The sequence below is a fragment of the Budorcas taxicolor genome, chromosome 3 (genome assembly GCF_023091745.1).
Source record: "Budorcas taxicolor isolate Tak-1 chromosome 3, Takin1.1, whole genome shotgun sequence".
Taxonomy (NCBI): Eukaryota; Metazoa; Chordata; class Mammalia; order Artiodactyla; family Bovidae; genus Budorcas; species Budorcas taxicolor.
Genome location: NC_068912.1, coordinates 26,695,723 through 26,719,031, shown reverse-complemented (window position 1 = coordinate 26,719,031; position 23,309 = coordinate 26,695,723). Strand labels below are relative to the sequence as shown.

The 23,309-nt window shown below is 46.6% G+C and overlaps 2 protein-coding genes across 2 annotated transcripts in view; both read left to right on the top strand.

The window, feature by feature from the left end:
• Positions 1-12,283, top strand: part of PTGFRN (prostaglandin F2 receptor inhibitor) — an 83,384-nt gene extending 71,101 nt beyond the window's left edge. Inside the window, exons 7-9 of the mRNA XM_052636792.1 lie at positions 982-1,089; positions 6,804-7,109; positions 8,867-12,283. Of these exons, the coding sequence (XP_052492752.1) occupies positions 982-1,089; positions 6,804-7,109; positions 8,867-9,033 (581 nt within the window). The 3' untranslated portion in view covers positions 9,034-12,283. The remainder of the gene's footprint in view (positions 1-981; positions 1,090-6,803; positions 7,110-8,866) is intronic.
• Positions 12,284-12,435: 152 nt separating this feature from the next.
• Positions 12,436-23,309, top strand: part of CD101 (CD101 molecule) — a 47,645-nt gene continuing 36,771 nt past the window's right edge. Inside the window, exons 1-2 of the mRNA XM_052637979.1 lie at positions 12,436-12,528; positions 14,091-14,231. Of these exons, the coding sequence (XP_052493939.1) occupies positions 12,459-12,528; positions 14,091-14,231 (211 nt within the window). The 5' untranslated portion in view covers positions 12,436-12,458. The remainder of the gene's footprint in view (positions 12,529-14,090; positions 14,232-23,309) is intronic.

Below are 23,309 nucleotides of genomic sequence, written 5' to 3'. Positions count from 1 at the left end.
CTGTCAAAGGGTTAAAACCAAAGAATGCAGTACCTAGCCCCTCTCTCTGCCTCAGGAGGGGATTGGAGCCACAGATTTCTTCCATACAAGGCATACCTTTTTTTAATATAATAAGTCATTTATTTGTGCCTAGTAATGAAACAACGTAATGATAATTATCCCTACAGCTAAATGTATCCAACTTACTCTATGGTAAATATTATTAACTTCTAGCCCTAAATTATTTTTACTTTACCCTTCATATTTTCTTGCCCACACATATGCTCATTACCTTACAACTTACAAACTTGAAACAGCCCTGCCTTGCAGTGAATCAGTGATACTATGAGGAGTCAGCATGGTTTGTGTAGAACCATCTTCTGGCCTCTGGGAGAAGTAAAGGGGTCGTTTATAAAAGTGAACTGGGTGTTGAGGGAGGATTCCAATGAAGCAGGCAGGACAGGTCCTGTCTGGGTGGTATTTAAAAGGAATTTCCAAGCTGCCTCCGTTTCCCCCAGCAGATTGGAATCGCCTTCAGCTGAACCTTGTAGCAACATCATCATTGTTGGCCTGCCCATCTCCCTACTGGATGTCAGCCTCGTAACAACAGGGCCCATCGCCAGTACCCAGCACAATAAAGCTACTCAGTCTGTTGAGACCAAAAGTGTCCCTGACTTAGTCCCAAGCCCTCTGATCTCTGAGCCGTTCTGCCCTGGAAGTGAACTGTGTGGAGCCAGAAACATCCCCGACTGTACCAAGATGGGAGGTGGGGTGGTCTCGAAATGAGACTATGGTTGGAATCTTAAGGTGAAGCTCAGCTGGAAGTAGCTTAATTCATGTCTTTCTGAAGAGAAGAAAAACATCCTTAAAAACCTGTTTTGTGGATTTCTAGCCCAGTTGCAAGGAAAGGGAGCCCACATTTGGATGCACATTTGTGCACCAAGAATGGGATTTAAACAAAAGTGAGAAAGAGGATCATGAAGTGATGTTACTTTCTTCCAGGTCCTATATTCAATGCCTCTGTGCATTCGGACACGCCGTCGGTCATCCGGGGAGATCTCATTAAATTGTTCTGTATCATCACTGTCGAAGGAGCAGCCTTGGATCCAGGTACCTCTCTCCATCCTTTCCCCTTCCTCATATGGCTTTTCTAAGTGTTACTCATATCATCCCCACTGTGTTACAGATGTGAAGGTCAGGGATTGGATTGGCTATTTATTTCCAAAGTGCCTAGCTCGGTCCTTTGTATTCAGTAAATATTTACTGAGGACTTGTTAAAATGGATGCCACTGTCTGTTAGATGGTTTGGAAACACAGCTAGACATGTGAATGTAAGTTCTCATGGTGATTCAGTGGCCACTTCAGGGGCTAATTCAGGCTGATTTGCAACCCACTGGAAGAGTCCAGCTCCCTTCCATTTTGTCTTTCATTTATTCCTTCGAATAGTTGTTGAACTCCTATAAACAGATGCTGTTCTAGATACTGGGATTAGAGAGGCATGATCAGAATATTCTACATCTACTTTCATGGAGCTTGCAGCCTAGTTTATTAAGCAGACAAGAAAGAAATCACCATATGTGTAATATCAGATAGTGATTAACACTGGAGAAATACAAAGCAGAGTAAATGAGTGGCAAGTAACCAGGGTATGCTATTGCAGTTTAAACTTTTAGGAAATCTTTGTAAATCTTTTCTTTGCAGAAGATATTACCAGGGCCAACAGGATGCTCAAGAGTTGTGGGCCAGCAGCCTTACACCTTTTCTGCTTGGCGCCCTTAGTATGAGGTGCTGTGCTTCTCACTTAGATCCTCGGGGTTTGAAAGAATATTGAATGTCTGCAGGTGTGTCTCTGCCTTCTGCAGAGCCTGTGGAGACCCTGACTCCCTGCCTAGGGGCTGCCCATGCTCTTACCTCTGGTGTCTTGAACTGCCTTCTCCATCATAGGCAGATTGATGACCTCACACAGATTTGCACCTTGAAAAGGCCAAATTGTGCAGAGCTCACTGAGTTCTTTGTGGAGACCACTGGACATGTGGCCCTGGGGTAGAAATGAAGCAGGTCTTCGTTCTGTGTTAACGGCAAGCCGTCCATAAACCGAGAGTGGGCTGTAGTTGATCTTGAGGGACCAACAGGAGCAGAGGCCCAGGCCTCCACCCACTGAGGTCTGACTCCCGCATGGCCCCCAGCTGAAGGTCCAGGTGCGTCTAGCTCAGGGTCAGCAAACCTCTTCTGTAAGGGACCCAGGTAGGGAGTATTTTCAGTTTTTTTGACTCTGTGGGCCATATGATCTCTGAGGCAGTTACTCTGCTCTGCTGTTGTAGAGGGAAAGCAGCCAAAGAGAATAAACAAATGGGCCTGGCTGTGTTCCAGTGAAACTTTATTTACAGAAACAGGTGGTGGGCTGGCTTGACCTGCAGGCTACAGTTTACTGAACCCTGCACAAGTTGATTGATACCAAGATTGACTCTTGTCAGGAACTTAAATATGATTCAGCTTTACAGGTTAAAAAAAAAGGAGAAGGGTTTATGGAAAACGTAAGAAAAGGAAAAGAAAAAAAAAAAACCATCCAAAACAAAGATCGGTCAGCTCTGTCCTCTGGTCAGGAAGGAGCCACCACTCCTGTGGGAGGCTGCCAGGAAAGGGGGAGCAGGGAGGTCCTTTGCAAAAGTTAAAATGATTTAATACTATTTTTGCCTCTAAACTTTATTTATAAAAAATGTTTTTTAAACTTTTTATTTTGTTTTGGTTTATAGCCAATTAACAAGCAGTGTTGTGATAGTGTCAAGTGAGCAGTGAAGGGACTCAGCCATACGTATACATGTATCCATTCTCTCCCAAACTCCTCTTCTATCCAAGTTGCCACATAACATTGAACAGAGTTGCATATACTCTGTAGTAGGTCCACTGCAATATTCTTGCCTAGAGAATCCCATGAACAAAGGAGGCTAGTGGGCTACAGTCCTTGGAGTTGCAAAGAGTTGGACACAGTTGAGCACGAGCCACCTAGATTCTTGTTGGTTATCCATTTAAAATATAACAGAGTGTATATGTCCTCCCCAACTATCCCTCCCCAACAATCCTTCTGTTTATAAAAAATTAAAAAGATTAAGCTCATTTATAAATATATAAAAATGTAACATTCCAATGTCTTTCTTATAAATTAATGGGTCACCAATTGTGCCCTTAATGTAAGTCTTTCCCTCCAATGTAATTGTAAAAGCTATTGGAGAAGGAAACGGCAACCCACTCCAGTACTCTTGCCTGGAGAATCCCACGGGCGGAGGAGCCTGGTAGGCTACAGTCCATGGGGTCGCAAAGAGTCGGACACGACTGAGCGACTTCACTTTCACTTTCACTTTCATAGGTAATTGCAATGTAATTACAAAAGCTATAGGTAGCTGTTATCTTACACTGAGTGACTTCACTTTCACTTTCATAGGTAATTGCAATGTAATTACAAAAGCTTAGGTAGCTGTTATCTTACACATCACAATTTTCCAGAACTTTGCACTCTTGGACTACATGGGTACAAGATTCTGAATAATTAAACACAAGTTGTGGTTTCATGTTTCCTCACGTTTCCTATGGGCTATGAAGGAATTGTCTTCTGGAAAGGACTTGTGGCCCAAGTGGGCCAAGTGCCAGCGCAGGGGGAGGGGTGGGGAGGATCACAGCTCTTTAGAGGCGGGGTCTTAAGTCAGATTCCCTAGAAGCAAAGCCTGAGACAAGCGTGCGAGTGATTAATTGAAGATGTGCCCTCAGGAGGAAACTAGGAGGGACTGAGGGAATCAAGGGAGAACTAGGAAAGAAGCCAGGCCAAGATCGGAATTCAGAACAAGTGTGACCCCCTATGGTGCGCCCCAGAGCATGGGCTATACCACAGAATGTGACCTTGTTGAGCTAAGGCTCTTACACCTGCCCTCCCCAGTTGTTGGTCGTTGCCCACAGTGAATGGCTGGGGAGGGGTAGCGTTTCCTCACCTCCAGGGGGGCTCTCCTGGAGGTGGCGTCTGACAGCTAAGGACAGTCCACTGGAGAAGGGTTCAGGTGTGAGAGCTTAGCAGCCGACACCTAGAGCAGTTGGGGGCCCAGCGCTCCAGCTGGTCAGGGCCGAGTGCCAGGAACACCTGCTGCAGGCGGCAGTGCCCTTCCTGTCAGAGCATCTCCTAGTACAGAGTGTGTGTGTTGAACTGCAGAGATAAGGATGTTCATGGCGGCCACCTTTTACTGTGCACTTACTACCTTCCGGGTGTTATTTTAAGCATTTTATACAGGTGACTAACCGTGGGTGCTCTTGTAATTTCCTTTTAGAGAGGAGGAAACTGACTCACTGTGAACTTAAGTGACTCAACCAGGTCACACGGCTAATGAGAGCTAGGATTCTAGCCTGAGTAGCCTGACTCTACAGCCTGGCCACCATACTGTAAGGCATGGTGGGAGAGGGGTTAGAGTCCGGGCACAAGTAATATGGACACAGCTCTGACTCTCTGCCTTCAGTAACACCCCGTGTCTGCAGGTGACAGCAGCGCTGAGCTGGTTTTCTTTGAGGACCTGGGAGTGATCTACTCTGCCCAGGCACTGGCCAGGATGTGAGGACATTGACCGCACGCCCTCTGCCCTCAGGGAGTTGGTCATTTGGCAAGAGATGGCCTGCACGCTGGGAACAATCAAATGTTTTGCTCAAGTGCCTCGGTGGGTTGATGGGAAGGAAAAAAATGACATTTTGGTGCCTCAGAGTAGAGAGCTGACATCATTTGTAGAGTTGAGATTTGCCTGTGGCCATTAACATGTTAGGCTGTCCACTCCAATATTCTTGCCTGGAGAATCCCATGGACAGAGGAGCCTGGCAGGCTACAATCCACGGGATCGCTGAGTCGGACATGACTAAAGCAACTGGGCACTTAACATTTTTATTGTGAGTTGAAAAGGAATTATCATTTGAACAGTTTTGTAGAAATTCTCACTTTGGGGGAATTCCTTGGTGGTCCGGTGGTGAGGACTCCGTGCTTAACCACTGCAGGGTTCTATCCCTGGCCAGGGAACTAATACCCCACAAGCTGAGAGACGTGGCGCCCCCCTGAAAAAAAAGAAAAAAAATTCTTGCTTTTAATTTTGCTTACATTCTTTTTCTCTGTGTAAGCATATGAATATGATTTGTTTGCCTTATAATGTGCTTTTTGAGGTTATTAGTGTATTTTTACTAAATGGATATTACTTTTTGTTTAATAAAAATTGTGTCATTTAACATTTGTATAGAAAGTCTTGTCAAGTGAATTTAAGATAAAGCAGTGTTTGTGGCCTGCTTTCTTGCCTGCTGGGTGACTCTCAGACCCGACACAGCTGGTATCACTTGGTAACTGTCAGAAGAAGAGGTCAGAGGCTTAGGATGTGCAGTCTTATTTCCACGTTCGATGAGAATTACCACTTGTGCCAAAGTCATCTTACTCTTGTGCCCACATTAATTTATTTGAGGCTGTTAGAACCTTAATTTTGCAGAGTACTTTACGATTCCACAGCATTACTCACTGGGACTGTTAAACCGTGTTCAATTTTCTCAGCTTGACATTTTTTTCCTCTTGTTTTGAACTTAAGCACTTCAGGGGAGAAAAAAAAATCACAGTGAATGATAAAATCTAAACTGTTTACAACTCTCCATTTTGTACGATTCACTTTATTATTTTGTTTCCGTTTTTCCTTCCAGTTTTATTAAGATAAAATTGACATACATCCCTAGACACGTTTAAGGTACCCAGCATAATGATTTCACTTATATACATCATGAAATGATTATCACAATAAGTTTAGTGGACATCCATCATCTCACATAGATACGAAAAAGTGTTTTTTTCCCTGTAATGAAAACTCTTAGAATTTATTCTCTTAATGTTCAGATACATCACGGAGCAGTGTTAGCTATCGTCATCATGTGTATACCACATCAGTACTGTTTATTTATCTTATAACTGAAAGCTTATATATATATTTTTGAGCCAATTCAACATAAATAAGATTTATACAATTTTCATGCAATACTAGAATACAGATTCTACTCAAGTTCCCATGGACTATAAACTAGGAGACACTGGAACATATCCAGGGACATAAAACAAGTTGCAAAAATTTCATGATCTAACGATATTGAAATCATACAGAGTCTCTGAACGATTCACTTTATGTCTGTATTGTTGCTTACAACTAGTGTCCTTCCAGTCTTGGGTTCTTCTGCCTGAAATGCTGAAGGGCCCTGCTTTCTTTTGGGGAAGAGAGCATTCTATGTCGCCACATACCAGCTTTCCATCCCAAGTTCTGTAGAGGAGACATTGGGGGCTGTGCTCCTTCAGCTGGGTGGTGGCAGTGGCCTGGTTAAAAGGCTGGATTCTGCAGTTGAACTCCTGGGTTAAGCCACATGCTCTGCAAACTCCTGGCTGTGTGATCTCAAACAAGGTTAATGGGTCCCCCCAGAGATTAGAAAATGTGACTGTACCTTCATGTACAGTTGTTGAGAGGATTCGAGGACACCTAAGGTCCCCAGAGCCGTGCTGGCCCCCAGTCAGGCTTCAGTTGTGTCTGACTCTTTGCAACACTGTGGAGTGTAGCCTCCCAGGCTCTTCTGTCCATGGGACTGTCCAGGCAAGAATACTGGAGTGGGTTGCCGTGCCCTTCTCCAGGGGATCTTCCCAACCCAGGGATCGAACCCGGGTCTCTTATGTCTCCTGCATTAGGCAGGCCGGTTCTTTACCACTAACCCCACCTGAGGTGTGTTATCCATACTTGGAACTTCTGCCTGTGCCACTGATCCCAGGGTTTTGGCTTGGTCATCCGTAGACGATATGGCCTTTGACGTGTCCTGGTTTGCGGTGCACTCTTTTGGCCTGGACAAGGCTCCTGTCCTCCTGTCGTCACTGGATCGGAAGGGGATTGTGAACACGGCCCAGAGGGACTGGAAGAGCAGCCTCAGCCTGGAGCGCATGAGCATGCTGGAATTCCTGCTGCAAGTGCACGGTTCCGAGGACCAGGACTTTGGCAACTACTACTGCTCCGTGACTCCGTGGGTGAAGTCACCCACAGGCTCCTGGCAGAAGGAGGCAGAGATCCAGTCCAAGCCCATCTTTATAACTGTGAAGATGGATGGTAAGAATGACACACAAATAACCTTCTCAGTGTTTGGGGAATGTCTCCTCCGCACGCTTTGCCACCGCTGATGGGATCCAGGTTCTCACCCTTTGAGGAATGTGCCTGCTTTCTCTCTGGCCTGGCTCAGGCGTGCACACTCAGCCCTTGCTGTTTTCCCAGCTTAGGTACCGGGTGTGCTGGAGGCACCACTGGGAAATGATTTTTTAAACTTACTGGACAGATTTTCAATGCATTCTATAAATTCTAGACATAGTCACTTTGTTGTATCCTAGGGTTGGCACGGATTCTGCCAGGCAGGGGCAGAGAACAACATCTAGAGAGTGGGTCAAGGTCTCTTGGAGGGGCCGTGAGTGAGTTCCTGCCCCTTTCACCCTTCTACTGGTCCTGTGCTGTGCTAGTCACTCAGTCGTGTCTGACTCTTTGAGAACCCATGTACTGCAGCACACCAGGCTTCTCTGTCCATGGGCTTTTTCAGGCAAGAATACTGGAGTGAGTTGCCATTTCCTCCTTTGGGGGATCTTCCTGACCCAGGGATCGAACCCCGAGTCTCCTTGTCTCCTGCATTGCAAGTGGATTCTTTGCCCACTGAGCCATCTGGGAAAGCTCCTTACTGGTCCTACTTTTGGTGAAAGGGGGCTCCTCCCATTCACTCGCACAGGGAGGGTTCTTCACAGAACCCTGAGATGGGAGGAGGAGCTCCCTGCCTTGTTGGCTCGCACTGACCACCAGTCAGCCTAAGTGGTCAGGGGGCCCTCTCCCCACCCTTCTGCTCTCTGAGCCTCCTGGAGTGGGGGCACATTTTCCTTGGTTAACGGAAAACTTGTCTTCTCTGCAGAAAGTGTCAGAGTAAGTGTAAATTGAAAAAAGTCATGGACAGAATCCAAGTCCAGGTGCCTGGAAGGATTAAGTAGGAGCCGTCAAGTGCGTTTCGCTGACGATGTGTCAGTTTGGTGGGGACTGGAATTGGAACCCCAGCTCTTCCACAGTCGACTTAGTCTTTCTAATCCTTTGCGTCCTCTCTTGTTAAATGGGATAATAATCTCTCATGGGGCTGTTGTGCTAAATGGCAGGCAGACAAGCATGGTGCCAGCCTCCACCCAAAGTTTGCTGGTTATTTGGGGGACAGGGACTTTGTAGGTGCAGGATCTGAACTGTATGCGTTCCTGCAACTTAGTCAGTGATACCATATTTGCCTCTTAGAAATGTCTTGCTTGAAGTCATTCCATATGAAAATCCAGATTTACTGAACAAGCAGGGAGTGATTATTCACTTTGCTAGATAATTTACTATAGTGTTACTTAAAATAGCTCCCCTAGTACACTTCAGTTATCTGATGCATAGAATTGATTTATGTAGTTTTTTTTTTAAGGATGCATCTGCTGCTGAATGTGTGGTGCCCTTATACTGACTTTTAAAAATCAATCTCCTGCCAAAACCCTAAAAAGCAAGTTGACATTCAAAGATATTGAAGGAAATTTTTTTTCTGGGTCCCCCCCCCCCCACCGCCCCGCCTGCTATGGAATTGGGTGGGGATATATTTGCTCATTTTTGAATACCTATGGCTGAGCTGCTCTTGTCTCAAGCCCTGTGCTAGGTGCAAGACCGCTGAGGTCAGACTCCTAGGGGAGACCCCGGGCAGTGGAGGCGGGGAGGCAGTGGTCTTCCCTGAGCTCTCCCCACCCCCCCACCGCCCCCCCTCCCGGCACCCGGCGATTTGCATCACTAATTCTGTCCCTCTGGTCTCTCCCTCCCAGTGCTGAACGCCTTCAAGTACCCGCTGCTGATTGGCACCGGCCTGTCCGCGGCCATCGGGCTCCTGTCCTGCCTCATTGGGTACTGTAGCTCCCACTGGTGCTGCAAGAAGGAAGTCCAGGAGACCCGGCGAGAGCGCCGCCGGCTCATGTCCATGGAGATGGACTAGTTGGTGCCAGAAAGGCCGAGACCGAGGGACGGTCGAGGAGCGGTTCGGGCGAGATGAGGACAGCAATCTTTTAACGCAAAGTGTGTTACACTAAAAACCAGTCCTCTCTAATCTCAGGTGGGACTCAGCGCTCTCTCTTTTCTGCATGTCAAGTCCTGAGCGCAGACATGTTTACCAGCACACGGCTCTTCTTCCCACGGCACTTTCTGATGGAACAATCGAGTGTGTGTTTTCCCGACGGCGGCTTTTTAATGGTTAACCTCTAGTTTTTTTCTCCTACTGGCTTATAGATCTCTGACTTGTGTGTGTTTCTACCTTTTGTTTTGAGGGGTTGCAGTGAGAAAGGGGTGAAGGCGTTCAGAGTTCTTTGTCTCGGGTGAGATCCGTACGCCTTCCGAGTTGGAGGCACGTGCTAAGAGAGCTGCGGAAGGCGACCCTCTGCCCCGGCTGAGGACAACACAGACCAGTGCTGAAGGCTAATGTGTGGCTTTTACTGCCCTCCCCACCCCCTATTTTCCAGGGGGTTTAGGTGACATTTAAAATCTAAACCTGCAGTCCGTAACTTCCTATCAAGCCCAAATGCATTTTGTTTTTTGGTTTTCTGCTTCTCTGCCCCTTTCCACTTCTTTCGTATTTGCTTTACGTGCGAGTGCTGAAATGGCCCTGGAATTGAGAATTTGGCTCTCCACCAAGCACCTTATCTTGCCACCTTAGCCTTAAGAATGAGTATGAAGAAAAATGCACAGCCCCCTCTGTCCAGGGCAGTGAGAAGGCCTGCAAAGAAGACGATGTCGGAGACAAGGAAAGGAACAGACAGTCACTCCCATAGTTCGAGGGTACCATGCCTCAGGGGGCCCCAGAGATTGCAGAAGGGGAATATCCTGGAAGTTCGATTTCTGCAGTTTGTGCCAGAGGGTCAGTGGTGCAGGGGTGTGTCAGGTGGACAGAGCCACCTCTTTTCCCTGTCCCGCCTTTTATGAGAGGCTAAAGCCTTGTGGGTCTTCAGGGGGAACCACTGACACCCCATGTCCTTCACGAGCCACTTGGGCTCTTTAATGTGAAGTCGAATTGCTGCTTGCAAGACTGACTTCACAGAATCAGAAATTACCCAGAACCATGCATTTTCTGTGACCTTGTCAGTCCTTCAAGTCTTTTAAAAAATCCCCTGCAGGGGGTTAGTGAGAAAGGGTATACTTTGTGGTGTGTTTGGTTTCCTATTAGGAACACAAAGGAAACCCAGCAATTTATTGCTGTGTGAACAGCCTACAAAGTAGATCTGAGAATGGCCCGCTTTGCCCGATCACTTGACCAGGAGTAGGACAGCGGTCCCAGAAAGATCTGTGTCTTGCCCCTACGCAGCGCTGGCCTTTCAGAAGCATCCCAGTGGGGTTTCCTGAGGCTCACTGGTGACTCAGTCCCCACATTGCATTCTGCGTGCTTTTACCCTGGCTCTGAAGGACCTAATACCACTTTGTCTTCCAAAAGGGAAAAAAAGATTCATTTGTTTTGAGCAATAAAGTAATACAAAATGATGGCCATTCACATGCGGCTCTCTGTCACAATGGGCCGGACAAGCTGGACTGCTCCCAGCCATCTTCTCTTCTACTTCCCTCCTCTGTTGCCCATGATTCGTTCTGCGCATATCACCAAGTCACCCCGCAGACGGCAGATTGCCACCAAATTTTTCCTTTTGGTTTTGCCCACCGAGGGGACCCCTCATATAATTGAAACTAGATTCTGTACTAACGGTAGCAGAACAGAGGAATTCCGGGCCTGCCATCTGTGGTGGGAAGACATACCATAGGTCTGCTCTACCAGAGCACGAAAGACCAGGGGGAGGGGAAGAGGCTGTGATAGCTCTAGATTCGGGTATTTCCTACGCTGTTTCCTAACTGCCGTCTCAGAGGAGGTGAGTCACAGGTGATTGTGCAAACAGGAAATAGACACAGGTGCTGCGTTCAGAACAGCCAGTGCCCTCTGAGCCCTCACAGTGATCAGCCTCCTCAAAGAAGGTTCAGGATTGTTGTAGTACAGGCCCTTGGAAGGAGAAAAGGATACTTGGCTTTGGATGTGACCCGGTGGCCCCAGGTGTATGTAAAAGCGTGGACGGGTCGCAGCAGACAACCGGAGGCAGTAAAGGAAACACATGCTCACACACTGTACCTTTTCCTTTCAAACTGCTGTTGCAGTTCGAGGCTGGGGCTTTTAGGGCATCTACTGTGCCCCTAGCCCCGCCCTCTATCCACTGGGCTGGCACAAAGTAGGGAGAAGTCACAGGGCGTTGTACCAGGGACCTCCTTCCTTCCAGGGAGGTGAACGTGGCTGGAACATGTGTCCTGGTCAGAGTGTGAGATGTACTCTTGTTATACCAAATAGGGCCCCCTGCTGAGTGCTCTTCCGGAAAAGGTTACCGCAGAAGCACTGGCCTGAAGGCAAGGACCCAGCCACGACTGCCACGGATGAAAGTGCGCTGCGTAACACACAAAGAAACTTGATAGAGAGTTTGACTTTTTTTTTTTCTCTTCTGATCGTAAAAATATCCCCAGAAAGAGCCTAAGCTATATTCAGATAAACGCCTGAAAAGTCCTTTCCGTTGTTTACTTTATAATGTTTACATATACTTTTCACTTTTCTAAAAAAAAGAAAATGCCAGCTCTGACTTTTTAACAACTTTTCAGATTTTTCATGGGACAGTGGAACTCTGACTCACCAACTGGATTTAAAATCTTAATTTAGAAACGTATTTATTTGTGTGTTTTCTCCCCTCCTATCTATGTGGCTTTCCCTAAGATCCTGGTCAAAGTGGCTTCTTCTGCCCAGACCCTTGTCTGTTTTCCCTGGTGGCTCTTGCTTCTTGCTTTGCAGACTGCCTGCAGCCATGATTTTGTCACTGACATCTGTGCGCCAAAGACTGAGCCTCTTTAGCAGGAATAATAAGCAATACTACACAACTTGCTACTTTCAGAAAACCCTTTTTTTTTTTTAACCTTCACCGATGACAACAGAGGAAGAAGGGAACTGGGTTTTGGGTAAGTTCTCCTCCGCTGTTTGACCAAATTCTCAGTGATAAATATTATGTGCAGATCACTAGGAGAAAAAAAGTTGATTTTCTTTCTTTTTTAGCGTGGCACATACAGATCTGCCGAATTTTACATAGACAAAAGAAAGGGTCTTGTGTATTTTTGTCCATATCCAATGTTATATGAACTAATTGTATTGTTTTATACTGTGACCACAAAATATTATGCAATGCACCGTTTGTTTTTTATTTCATTAAAGGAAGTTTAATTTAAACTGAAGTTGTGTGAGGAACTTGATCTCGGCCTCTGTTAACCTTTCATCTCCTCCGCCTAAGGGACTGTGGCTGAATTCCCTTGCCACTTGAGCACCTTCTCATCTCTTGGAATCCCGTGAAAGTGTTGTAGATGTTCACCAAAGATAAAAGAAGAAATGGATTTAACAGGACCAGTAGTGAGATTTCCACCAAGCGGAAAGGTGAGGGCTGGACCCCCCTGCTGAGGATGGTCTCTACGTCTCTCCCTGCATTCTCACGACCTTATAGGACCCTTGCCAGGAAAGAGAGAAGTTAGAGGCTGTTCCTCTCTGAGGATGAGGAAACACACCCGAGTTCTGTGACCATGTCGTGCCTGGAACAGAACAGCTTTTCTGACTCATGACCCAGTCTGGAGCCAAACAGGTCCATACAGGCCCCTGTATTATGTAAAAACAATCCTTTCCCCAGGCTGCTGGCTTCTGAGTCCAGGATAGGAGAGAGTGCTGGGGCTCCCACCTCTCTGCTGGCCCTAGGAGCAGCCGCTCAGCCTCGGCCAGCCTTCCCTATTTGTGTCTTGGGCAGGGACCAACCACCTCACTTGTGAGGTGTCCAGAGGCTGGGTCTGTGTCCTCGTTAACCAACTTCGCCTGGGGCTTGGCCCCAGTCCAGGCATACGGAAGGGACTTGTTGTTTTTAGTTGCCAAGTCGTGTCCAGCTTTTTTTTGACTCCATGGACTGTAGCCTGCTAGGCTTCTCTGTCCATGGGATTTCCCAGGCAAGAATACTAGAGTGGGTTGCCATTTCCCTCTCCAGGAGATCTTCTCAGACCAGGGATCGAACCCGCATCTCCTGCATTGGCAGGCAAATTCTTTACCACTGAGCCACCAGGGAAACCCCATAGTAGGGACTAGAGGTTTATGAATGCACAATGAACGCTGTCCCGTGGGAAATGGCCCAACACTGCATGCTTCTCCACGAAGAGGGAAGATTCTGCTCACATCAAAACACTGACGCAGTCAGAGCTGGTCGGCAGTAGTCCCACACCTCTTGCTGAGCCTGTACCTGCCTCAGTTTATATTAAAAGAAAAATAAAAACTTGCTCACGCAACTCCTCTGGCCAAGGCATTGTGTTCACCACAGAAAACCTCCCACTTATGTCCTTTCCTAGAGGGCTTGGCAGCTGCTGTTGGCTCATCCAGAAACCTCTTTCCACCTGTTCCAACTCCTGCTTCTGTGTCTAGTCTCACAGGGAGCCTTTATCTGCCCCTCTAGGCTAGAAGAGAAACCCCTGACAGATGCTCTGGTCGTCTGAAAGTGGCCCGAGGGCAGGGACCTCTTCCCACTGTGACCATAGCTAACACTAGGATGCTTTGATGTGCTGTGCACCTGGGCGAGGGCACGAGGGCTTCCCAGGTGGTTCAAGCAGTCAGGAATCTGCCTGCCAGTGCAGGAGATGCAGGAGACATGGGTTCAGTCCCTGGGCTGGGAAGATCCCCTGGAAGAGGAAATGGCGCCCCACTCTAGCACTCTTGCCGCAAGGAGTCAGACTTGACTGAGCATGCATACGCATGCACTCTCACCCGGGCAAGAGCCTCAGGTCACCCGAGGTGACCACTGCAGATTTCCTACGTGCTCTTCATGTAACTGGATCTTCCAGCTAACAGCCACCCCATGTCCTCTTACCCACAGACCAGTGTGCGTAGCACACCGCTTCAAAATACAGGTTTTATTATTTCGGTGAAGCAGGGCCACCCATTGAGAAGACAGCTTTTTTCACTCACAGATCCCAGGAGGAGGAGTCACACCACACCCCAGGGACCACACGGGGAAGCGCCAGCGTCCCTCAGGCAGCAGAGGGAGCAAGAGAAAAGCATGGACTGCAGCCCTTGTTTTGGTTTTCACAGGAAGGAACAGGCAAGTCAGGGTAAGCTGGCTTCGGATTGATTAGTTTGGAGAATTTCAGCGGATTCTGGGGCATAGCAAGTGTCCTTAGTTATCAGGTGTGATGAGAAAACAGCTATTTTGTGTTGCTGCGTAGGATTTTACAGGATAAAAGTGCTGCTCACAGCCAAAGCCTGAACGTTTAGATAAGGACCTGAGCTTACGGTTCCTGCCCCACATCCCCACTTTGCTTTTCCCCAGGCTCCTTTTAAAATAACCCTTTTGAGTTGAGCCTGCAGCCTCCACCGCAGCCACCTGACAAGTAATAGGCGCTTGTTAGCCTGCTATCTCCTGCTCACTGGACACCTGGGATGTCGCAGGACCGCCCTTCCCCTGGCTTGCTGGTCCCCCAGCCCTGGTTTCTGGGGTCTATAAGTAATAAATCTTATGACTTAACTTTCTTTGTGTGAGTGTATTGAAATTGCGCCTTCAATCGAAATGACCCTGGGTTTCAGTTCCTCAGGGTGGGGGTTCAGATGCTGAGGGAGCAACTTGCTGACCCGATGTGGGTGGTTTGTGCCTCCTTGTTCAATAGGTCATGGTCTGCGTATGCCTAACTTAATACTCCAGCTATTCCCCTTCTCCCCCCAACACGTTTGGTTCCTGGCCTTGGGGTGATCTGAGCAGGGAACAGTGGTCCTGAGTGTAAGAGCTCAGTGGAGGAGGGGTTTGCACACGGAAGGCGTGAAAGTGAAAAAATGAAAGTTGATCAGTCCTGTCTGACTCTTTGCAACCCCATGGACTATACAGTCCATGGAATTCTCCAGGCCAGTATACTGGAGTGAGTAGCTGTTTCCTTCTCCAGGGGATCTTCCCAACCCAGGAATCGAACCGGGGTCTCCTGCATTGCAGGCAGGTTCTTTACCAGCTGATGGAAGGCATGCTCACAGGCAAATCGGAATGACTTCCTTTTTCTAGGAACTGGTCAGTCCTGAGAGGAGCAGTGTCTCCAGGCTCTGGATGTCAAAGCATCAAAAACCAGAAATAAAATGACATGATTAATACACTCACTGCTTGGGGCTTGTACACCTGGTTGGCTCGGCCCCACTAGGGGTGGGGAGTAATGCTCACCTGAGTCCTCTCTGTTCTGTTTGCCAGTGTATTTGTGCCACCAGTACTGGTTACTTTGATTATATAATTTCATTGAATAATATGTAAATCAATGAAATATGAGTGCCAGAGAAAGATGTGTTGATGAAAAGGAGATGAATTCCCTGAAAAGACTAGATAGAGGCAAATTGCTTTTTTTTTTCAGTGCTGTCAATTTAAGTCCAGGCAAAACAACTATAAACAATTTATGTTTTTATAAATCACAAAAGCATAGGAAGATCTGTACTCCACTGACTTTACAAACGTTGGTTTTTTTGTTGTTGTTAATTCTTACTCCGTTTTAAAGAAATCAAGCCTGAAAGTTGTAGAAGAGGAAATAGGTTTAGTTTATGCAAAACAAAGAGAGGAGACTCCAGATAATAGACCTGGGCCTGTATCAAGAGATTGTTGAGCAAATACATACTGTATGATTGAAGTGAAAATAAAATTTTTAAAATACATGAATGTCTTGATAATTCTCATCTTTACCTGACATTTCTGTTAATTGATCAACTGATAGCTCTAATTGTGTCAGATAGTGGAGTTTCTCCTATGATTGTCCCCATTCTTAGAGATGAGGAAATTGAGGCTTAAGGAAACTAATTTGCTCAAGATTTGAACCTAGGTCTTTCTGGCTCCAAAGTGTGTACATGTTCTAAATCACTGCACCGGCTACAGTGTCTGACTGTTTTAGCCATTCAATATTTTTTGAAGAGATAGAAAGATGAGTAAGAACTGATTCCTGCCCTTAGGAAATTCATGGACTTATAGGAGAGGGCATGGGCATGTAAATCATTCATTATATTATGTGTAATAAGTATTATAGCAGTTCATGGCAGAGATAGAGGAAGGAGCGGTGCACTTTCTAAGGTGTCAAGAAAGGTTTTGCATAGGAGACGCAAACCCAAATTTTAAATAAGTAGGCATATATCAGGTAGGGAGGGCTCTTAGCAGAGGGGACAGTATATGCAAAATTAGAGAGGATGTTAAGACCCATTCAAGCAGAGGGGACAGTATGAGAGGATATTAAGACCCATTCAAAGAAACACAGTGGTTCTGTGTCTGAAAGGTGAGGTGATGGGAGAGTTCTCAAGCACCAGCTCATGAAGATCCAGTCCAGGAGTTGGGGGACTTGGTCATCTAGAAGTTTGGGGGGGCGGGGGCAAGGCATAAGATTTATTTTATTTTTTGGCTGTGGTGGATCTCCATTGCTGCACGCAGGCTTTCTCTAGCTGTGGTGAACAGGGTCTCACTCTTTGTTCCTGTTGTCTGGGCTTCTCATTGCCATGGCTTCTCTTCTTGTGGAGCACAGGCTCAGGGATGCTCGGGTTTCAGTAACTGTGGCCTATGTTAGCTGCTCTGCGGCGTGTAGGATCTTCCCAGACCAGAGATCGAACCTGTGTCCCATGCACTGCAAGGCGGACTCTTAGCCACTGGACCACGGGGAAACCCCTGAAAGTCTTTATTCAGGAGAGTGTGTGGCTATGTTTGCATTTTAGATTAGCAGAGCGGGGGCTGGGTGCAGGCAAGGCTGGAAGATGAACTGAACTACATTAATCCAGGTGAAAAATCACAGCTCTCAGTTGTGACAGCAGCAGCTACAGTGAATTCATTAAAGGTTTTAGGAAGAACTGACAGGACTGTATAAGTAGATGTGGAATGTGGAGGCCAGCCACGGGTCTGGGTGGATGTTGGTGCACTCAACCACTATGAACAACAGTACCAGTGAAGGAGAAAACAATGATTTTAGCTTTGGACGCAAGTTTGAGTTTTCTGCAGGACCTACAGGTGGAAATGCTCAGCACAGTTAGATAATTGGCCTGGAGCTTACGGGAGAAGTTGGGGGTGGAGACAGATTAGTGATTGTCAGTATACAGACAGGGCATGAGATGTGGAAGCAGCGTGAGGAGAAAGGGCTTCACTGGGAAGGAACTTCCGAAGCGGGGAGGGAAAATCCTGGCAGGACCGCAGTATCCGAGAAGGACAGAATTCCGAGCAGGTATGCCAATGGTCGGTCATACCTCATGCCACAGGACCAAGTCAAGGGAGAGCTGAACACTGTCCATGGCTGTGACCTTGGATGTTTGGGTGAAGTCAAGCCCAGATCACGGTGGGCTCAAGTGCTGGCTAGTTAGGAAATCAAGCAGAATACAGAATATGGGGAAACTCACAGATTTGAAGAGGGGAGGGAAGAGGAGGCAGTTTGAAACTATGGTGAAAAGGTGACTAGTAAGGGAATAGGCACCTGGGCTGCTTTATGGGCCAAGGAGACCCTGAAGGGGCATCTGTGTCAGGGGCACACCTGTACCTAAAGCCCAGGTAAAGCAGACTTCCTGTCCCTTCTCCCCCTTTCTTCTTCCCTTGGGGGCCTATTTTGAGCACTCCTCCACACCCGCTTCTTGTTTTAAAATCAGAACTCATTGTCAGTTACTCCCTGATATAGGCTTGAAGAAGTAGCTCTTCCCAAGGGTATATCTGAACCCAGAAGATGGCCTGGGAGTCCCACCTGTTGCTCTTTCTCTGCTGCCACCAGCTCCTAGCCCCCATCTCCTGCTTCACCCCCTTTCCTTTCACATTTGCAGTATTATAGAATAACTCACGTTCACTATGTGATCAGTTCAGTCACCCAGTCGTGTCCGACTCTTTGCGACCCCATGAATCGCAGGCCTCCCTGTCCATCACCAGCTCTCGGAATTCACTCAAACTCACGTCCACGAGTCGGTGATGCCATCCAGCCATTTCATCCTCTGTCGCCCCTTCTCCTCCAGCCCCTAATCCCTCCCAGCATCAGAGTCTTTTCCAATGAGTCAGCTCTTCGCATCAGATGGCCAAAGTACTGGAGTTTCAGTTTCAGCACCATTCCTTCCAAAGAACACCCAGGACTGATCTCCTTTAGAATGGACTGGTTGGATCTCCTTGCAGTCCAAGGAACTCCCAAGAGTCTTCTCCAACACCACGTGATAGGTATTAGCTAATCTCATTTCACAGATGAGAAAACTGAGGCTCAGAGGAATCAACTAACCTGCCTAGATTGTGTGGCTAGGAAATGCCCTTCTTGTGCCCTGGTCTTTGCCTCTGCCCACAAGAATCTACTTAAGGTTTCCCCCACAGATAGGAGTTGCCACCCACCTTGAAAAACTCAGCCTCAGTTAGCTAATTGTCAGCTCCTGGTGAAGTCAGGCTGGTGAGAAGTAAAGGACATGAGAGTTGTTCTCCATCATAGGACCCAAGTTGTACCCAGTCCGCTCTAAGCCTCAGTTTCCCTGTATGAGGGACTGATTGATTGAGTTCACAGTGCCGTTCCATGCATGGAGGAACAAGGCTCAGAACCCGGGGCTTCCCTGTACCTTGGTAAGACCTACACCCATGCGGGTAGCAATCACTGACCTAAATTGCAGGAGCTCAAGTAGGGAAAGGGGCAAAATCCTGATCAGCTTTCTGCTCACCCCTTCAGGATCTTCTTTTCTGTCCTCCTGTCATTCACTGTCCCACATACTCTGCCTTCTGAAAATCGTGAATGGCAAGCTAGAAAGTATAACAGAAAGGGCACTGAGCCAAAAGTGAGAAGGCAGCCACAGAATGCACCCATTCCTAGCCGTACAATCTTAGCCAAGTTAATGGATTCCTCCGAGCCTTGGTTTTCTCATCTATAAAATGGGATTAATGACGTAAGCTATTCTGTAACACTTCATATGTGAAAATGCCTCACACAGAACTTGACATGTAAAAGGTCTTCATTTAAATATTTCTTAGGCCTGAATGCTTAGGCTAGGAATCCGTGATACTTGCAATTTTTGTCATTTTGTGGAATTAATATTTGAACATGTCAAACCTGAAAAAAAAAATACATCACTTTTAACTAATCTTCTAGGAACTTAAGAAAAGACTTTTCTCTTTAGTACATCACTGTGTTGCTTTGACTATCACTGGCCCTGTCCCTCCATCTGAATTAGGAATTCCATTTTTACATTCCTTTCAACTGATACAGTTGCCATGCACTACAGTGATTCCCAAGGTAATAGAATAACTGTCTCTCTCGCTGGCTCTATTTTTTCTTTCTTCTCATTTTTTCTTTTCCCCTTAATAACATAAAGCTTCTTTTTTCCTTCCAGAAAAGAAGCAGTATCACCCTGTCAATGTTAAATTCTGGCAGAAACCAGAGCCGCTAACATGGAAAGAAAAAAAATTGGCAAAAGCCAGGAGTGAAAAATTGCTATAGCGTTACTTAGTTGGGCTTCCCTGATAGCTCAGTTGGTAAATAATCTGCCTGCAATGTGGGAGACCCCAGTTCGATTCCTGGGTCGGAAAGATCCACTGGAGAAGGGATAGGCTACCCACTCCAGTATTCTTGGGCTTCCCTTGTGGCTCAGCTGGTAAAGAATCTGCCTGCAATGCGGGAGACCTGGGTTCAATCCCTGGGTTGGGAAGATCCCCTGGGGAAGGGAAAGGCTACCCACATCAGTATTCTAGCCTGGAGAATTCCATGGACTGTATAGTCCACGGGATCTCAAAGAACCAGACACGACTGAGCGACTTTCACTTCACTACTTAGTTGTGTGTATTTCAGGAATACAGGGTCCTCTGCATTATTGGCAATGACTGTCTCTGTGGTCAGCACTGATTTCTAACATAACTCTCTTTTCAGTGTGTGTAGCAGATTGATTGCATTGATGGCCCCAGTTCCCTTCCACTTCTTTTGCTCTGCCACTTTGCTGCTTCCTTCACTCAAGAGATGGAGTCTGTTAACCCACCTCTTGCTTTTGGACTTGGCCATGTGACTTGCTTTGATCTGAGGATGTTAATGGTCATGATGCAAGCAGAAGCTTTTAAAAGTACTGATGTGTTTCTGCTAGTCCTTTTGGACCCCTGACATTACTGCGAAAATGTGCCCAGGCTAGCCTATCTGAGGACTGTGAGAGGGATCCAAGGTAAGGCCATCCTAGACCATCCGGCTCCCATCAGCTGATCCTTAGGCTTGTGAACAAAAATCTGTATTATTACTGTATGCCACCAAAGCTTGCTATGTGTTATGCAGCAATAGCTAACAGATACAGTAAATTTTGGAGCCTAGGGCATAACCCATGACTTCTACAACTGAAATGGTGAAAAAAAAATTCTTGTAGTTCAAGCCCTACTGATACTATAGTTAACCACCTGGAGAAGTATTTTGAAATCACCCTTCCAGGTAAGCTGCCCTTTAATTGTTCCCTGAATGCAACCTGTATATCCCTGCCTCAGTATCTTTGTACATTTCATTTCTCCCTAGGGAATGTCCTTTCTTCTCTCTTCCCTATTTGAATCATTCCAGATCTCCAAAGACCTAACATAAACCACATAAACCAGCCTTTTCTGAATGACCTCTGGCTACCCCCTGCCTGCAGTAGTCCTGCCTGAGTCATAAAACGGGTACCCAACACAGGCTGCCTTCCATGGCTACAGTTTCTTTCTTTCTTTCTTTCTTTTTAATTTTTATTTTGCTTTACAATACTGTATTGGTTTTGCCATACATTGACATGAATCAGCCACGGGTGTGCATGAGTTCCCAATCCTGAACCCCCCTCCCTACCGTTTCTTATCTACAGTTCTTTATCAAACTAGATTCCAATTTGCTGGAGGGCAGGGCCCATTTTTTTACCTCTTTTATCCCCCAAGCACTGCATAGTACCTTGAAAAGGAAAGCACAGGGCCTTTTAACTGAAGATGTTAGTATTTGCAGATTGTCATGGAGAAGGGTGGTTGTTGTTCAGTGTCCTTGCTAATGAATAAAACCAAAGGGCGATCACTGTGTTGTACGCCTAAAACTGGAATGGTGGTGGTGGTGGCGGCTGGTGGTTTAGTTGCCAAGTTGTGTCCAACTCTTGCGATCCCATGGCCCCTCTGTCCACGGGATTTCCCAGGCAAGAATACTTGAGTGAGCTGCCGTTTTCTTCTTCAGGGGATCTTCCTGACCCAGGGACTGAACCTAGGTCTTCTGCACTGTAGGCAGATTCTTTACTGACTGATCCACCAGGGAAGCTCAACTAATACAGTGTAATGTGTCAGTTCTATCTCAATTTTTTAAAACTTGGAAAGAAAATATTAAAATTAAAAAAGAAGTTAGAGGCTTCGAGGACTTCCGCAGTGGCCCAGTAGTTAAGAGTCCATGCCTCCACTACAAAGGGCAGGGGTTCGATCCCTATTCAGGGAACTAGGATCCCACGTGCTGTGTGGCATGGCCAATAAATAAATTTTTTTTTTTTAAGTTATAGGCTTCCAGATGAAAGCTTGTAGAATCTTACCCTATCCTACTCTAATTCCCCCTGGGAAAATAAATCATAAAATGCCACCTTTTCCCTGAAGATTCCTGACTTCCCATTCTCTCTTCTTCAGTTCTCCATGTCTCTTTGCCACCTGTATTTCCCCTAGTGGGCCTCCCGGAATTTACCTTATGTGATAGCCAGTCATGTTCTTCTTTCTTTCCTGTTTACCTGCACCAGGCTCCACCATCAAAATTTCCTAAGACCAGAGGCTGCACTTTTCCATGTGTGTCTCTGGCACTTGGTAAGGTGCTTATCGTAAAGCAGGTGCTCCGTGAAGTATTTCATGACCTCATCATCTCTTCCAGCTCTGTCTTTATGTTAAATGCCCTAATTCAGGCCCTTACCATTGCTCCTACAGAAAATTGCAAAAGGCTGTATCTGGCCTTCCTCCTTCTACCCTTGCCTCCCTTCCTCATCTTGGTCCTCAGCTTAAAAGAAAAACATGACCAGGCCATTTTCCTACTTAAAAAACAAGCCAACAAGCAACCTCTTAATAGCTTCCCTTTTCTATAAGGTTAAGACCAATTTCTTAGGCCTGGCGTGCATGACCAACTCAGGTCTGTCCCAGCCCACCTCCATCGAACCTTCTCCCTTCACACCAGCCTTTAACTTTACTCCAAGAGGGCACAGCTGATGCATCCCAATCCATGCTGGATTGTCTTCTCAATCACACCTCACCGGCCACCCCCCAACCTTCCTCCCCGGTTGCCTCAGGTGACCCAACCAATCCTGACCCTCTCACCCACTCGCTTCCCAGACTTCCTTGATGTACCCCATTGATTGTTGTGCTTGCAAAATCACCTTGTAGGTATCTGAGTGAGTGGAAGCTTCCTGAGAACAAAGACTTTGTATTGAGTTGGTCAAAAAGAAACATTTTGTCCAACCCAGTATGTGCAGCACCTACCAGGGCACCCAGAAGATTAAAAAAAGAACTCGTTGGATGGATCGGTGGATGGATGGAGCACGGATCTGCTGTAACTGTGGCCTGAAGCAGACCAGACCATTCCTGACGTATCTAAATAGAGGCTTGGTCTGGAGAACTAACATCCTTAGTAAGCTTGTCCCTTGTACAGTCTTGTTTTCAGGTACTAGGATTAATTTGGCCTGGATTCAGGGCCATCCTTAGTGGCCAGGTCCACACTGAGCAGCTGAAGATTCCCGTAAATGTTCCTTGATATCCACTGGGCACTTCCTATGTACTAGATGTTTTTCTGATGTTTCACTTTCAGTGAATTAGTTCATTCAATTCTCACAGCAATCTTATGGGATGTACACAGTATCTCTATTGTGTAGATGAGAGTTAGGAAATGTTAACTAACTTCTCTAAGATCGACTACTAAAAACATAGTCTGTGTGCACACCCAGGCAGCCTGATTCTAGAGCATGCCGGCATCACCGCCACTTCATGTTTTCCCGGGTCCCTGTCTTCTAGCTGTGTTTCTCTCTTTTCTCAACCCTTTCCTCCCAAGATGGGAGGCAAGATAAGGGCTAAGAAGAGAACATTTCTTCTTGATTGTTTTATTTATTCTGTCTACTTTAATTCCCTCATTATTACCTAATTATATATATTTAGCCAGGAGGAGGCCATCTTTTCTTATTTGTATCTATATATGGTTACCTGCCCATGAAGATAATTTTTCACACCGAATTGGAATGATTATCAAAGAGCCATA